Raw genomic sequence first — 2,917 nt, 5'->3', positions numbered from 1 at the left:
GCCGGTGAGAGGGGCAACGGCCCGATGCCTTCGAGACGTCCGGCACAAGTATGCCCTGCCTGCCATGTCAGGCACGTCGCCGAAGCAAAGTGATGAGGCTACGTGTCCGCGACACCACCCAGCCTTACTTTCCTCTCCCCATCATTCCACACGCCTCCAATCCACCCGTCGATATCATTTTCCGACGTGCTCAAGGCACTATATATCCCTGTCTCGTCTATCAACCTCTGAAGACAAAACACTGATTCTACAGATATACATAATAGGTAGTCGATCTGGAGGTGTTCGTCCAGCTAAAGGAAAGATGGGGAAGCCGGAAGCGTTGGCTGCAGTGCTAGTAGCTCTTGCCTCGGTTCTTGGCCTCGTGTCCGGCGGCAACTTCTTGGAGGAATGCGACGCTACGTGGGAGCCCCAGAACTGCTGGACCTACGACGGCGGCAACAGCCTCTCCCTCGCCCTCGTCAGCAACTCCTCAGGTCTTTCTTCAACCTCAGAACTTCTGTATTTTTCATGGAGTTCTCTTCTGAATGAATGAATGTTTGGGTGGTTAGGCTCGATGATCCGGTCCAAGCGGCAGTTTATATACGGGACGGTGTCGACCATGATCCAGCTCGTTAAGGGCGACTCCGCTGGCACCGTCACGACGTACTACGTAAGTAGCCGGCCTGCTCCCAATCATCTTATCTGCACCGACTTTTGTTTTCTGGTCCATATACCTATATATTCTCCAAGGATTGATTGATACTGTTGTTCGATTCAGACATCCTCGGTGGGGGACGACCACGACGAGATCGACTTCGAGTTCCTGGGGAACGAGACGGGGCAGCCCTACACGCTGCACACCAACGTCTACGCCGCCGGCGTCGGCGGCAAGGAGATGCAGTTCCGCCCCTGGTTCGACCCCACCGACGGCTACCACAACTACACCATCTCCTGGACGCCCTGCATGCTCGTCTGGTACGTCGACGGGACGCCCATCAGGGCGTTCCGCAACTACGAGCACGCCCACGGCGTGGCGTTCCCGACGAGCCGCCCCATGTACGCCTACTCCAGCATCTGGGCGGCCGAGGACTGGGCCACGCAGGGCGGCCGCGTCAGGGCCGACTGGAGTCGCGCGCCCTTCGTCGCCAGCTACCGCGGCATTGATCTTGATGTTTGCGAGTGCTACGGCGGCGACTGCGTCTACACCTGCGCCGGGGCGTTCGGGGCCTGCGGCGGGCTCACCGGCGACCAGCGGGGGAGGATGCGGTGGGTGCAGGACAATTACAGAATCTACGACTACTGCGCGGATCAGGAGGCCGGCAAGGTACCCGGCGTCGAGTGCACCCTGCCGCAGTACTGATGAAGAGCATTCATTCATTGTCCATCATGTCAACCACATTCGTTTTTGCACTTTCCACAAACTACATTTGGCTTTCTTTTTCTACTCCGTTTCAAAATTTCTCAGTGGGTGTTATATTCGTGAGATCATACATTGAGATCCGTGTAAAATTTTCTTTTTAGATTTTCCTTTTTCTTTCTTACTCTGTTCAACCAGTGATCTAAATGGGAGGGGAACTTTTGTTCTATGGGGAGATATACACCCTATATAAAAAATAGTAATTCAACAAAAAGTAAAAAAAAAACCTGAAAATATTTTTGAAATAAACTTGACCTTACATTGTACTTGTGAGAAACAATTCACAAAAAGAAATCCCCCCTTTGACTTCCTTTCAAAAAAGACAAAATTTTGATCAAAATAGTGTGAATAGTGACCTACAATAGCCATACGAGCGAGCGGCGCCCCTTTAATGTTGAGATGACGACTGTTGGTGTCAAAACCGGCGGACCTCGGGTAGGGGGTCCCGAACTGTGCGTCTAGGCCGGATGGTAACAGGAGGCAAGGGACACGAAGTTTTACCCAGGTTCGGGCCCTCTTGATGGAGGTAAAACCCTACGTCCTGCTTGATTAATATTGATGATATGGGTAGTACAAGAGTAGATCTACCACGAGATCGAAGAGGCTAAACCCTAGAAGCTAGCCTATGGTATGATTGTTGTTCTCTATCTTGTCCTACGGACTAAAACCCTCCGGTTTATATAGACACCGGAGAGGGTTAGGGTTACACAAAGTCGGTTACAATGGTAGGAGATCTACATATCCGTATCACCAAGCTTGCCTTCCACGCCAAGGAAAGCCCCTTCCGGACATGGGACGAAGTCTTCAATCTTGTATCTTCATAGTTCAGGAGTCCGGCTGAAGGTATAGTCCGGCCATCCGGACACCCCCTAATCCAGGACTCCCTCAGTAGCCCCTGAACCAGGCTTCAATGACGACGAGTCTGGCGCGCAGATTGTCTTCGGCATTGCAAGGCGGGTTCCTCCTCCAAGTACTTCATAGAAGATTTTGAACACAAAGATAGTGTCCGGCTCTGCAAAATAAGTTTCCACATATTGCCATAGAGAGAATAATATTTACACAAATCTAATTTGCTGCGTATTCCGTAGTGTGACGCATCACGGCCAAGCCTTTATTCGAATCATTTTATTATCCCACATCAGCGTGTCACGCGAGGCGGTTTCCTTGGCACGTCTTATTAAAGCAGAGATCGTGTCCTCTTATTCTGGGATTCTCATCAATACGGGTGTGGGTAACCCAACCGCTTTTAGGACTCCTAGACTATAGGCAAGTCCAAACGGCCACGGAGAGGATGCTTGATATTCACCCTCTTTATAAAGGGACAAGGCTTTTACTTTTTTCCCTCCCGTGCTCAATCGAATCCTTCCCCCTCCTCAAGCTCAAACACCCAAAGTTCAGGTCAGGTGTTCCGAACCTTTAATCATGTCCGGATCTAGCCTTCAAGGCCGATGGGTGCCTTCCTCCGTCACGGAAGAAGACATCAAAAAGTTAAGGGAGGCCAGATATCTGACCGCCGAG

The 2,917-nt window shown here is 51.3% G+C and overlaps 1 protein-coding gene across 1 annotated transcript; it reads left to right on the top strand.

Moving 5' to 3' along the window:
* The first annotated feature begins 241 nt into the window (after positions 1-241).
* On the top strand, positions 242-1,515 carry LOC119358892 (xyloglucan endotransglucosylase/hydrolase protein 15-like). The gene is made up of 3 exons (XM_037625289.1): positions 242-476; positions 552-652; positions 761-1,515. The coding sequence occupies exons 1-3, from the start codon at positions 305-307 to the stop codon at positions 1,340-1,342; spliced, it is 855 nt and encodes a 284-aa protein (XP_037481186.1). The 5' UTR covers positions 242-304; the 3' UTR covers positions 1,343-1,515.
* The last annotated feature ends 1,402 nt before the right edge of the window (positions 1,516-2,917 follow it).

The sequence above is a fragment of the Triticum dicoccoides genome, chromosome 2A (assembly GCF_002162155.2).
Source record: "Triticum dicoccoides isolate Atlit2015 ecotype Zavitan chromosome 2A, WEW_v2.0, whole genome shotgun sequence".
NCBI lineage: Eukaryota > Viridiplantae > Streptophyta > Magnoliopsida > Poales > Poaceae > Triticum > Triticum dicoccoides.
The sequence above is the reverse complement of the archived record's forward strand: the minus strand, read 5'-3'. Positions and strand labels throughout refer to the sequence as shown.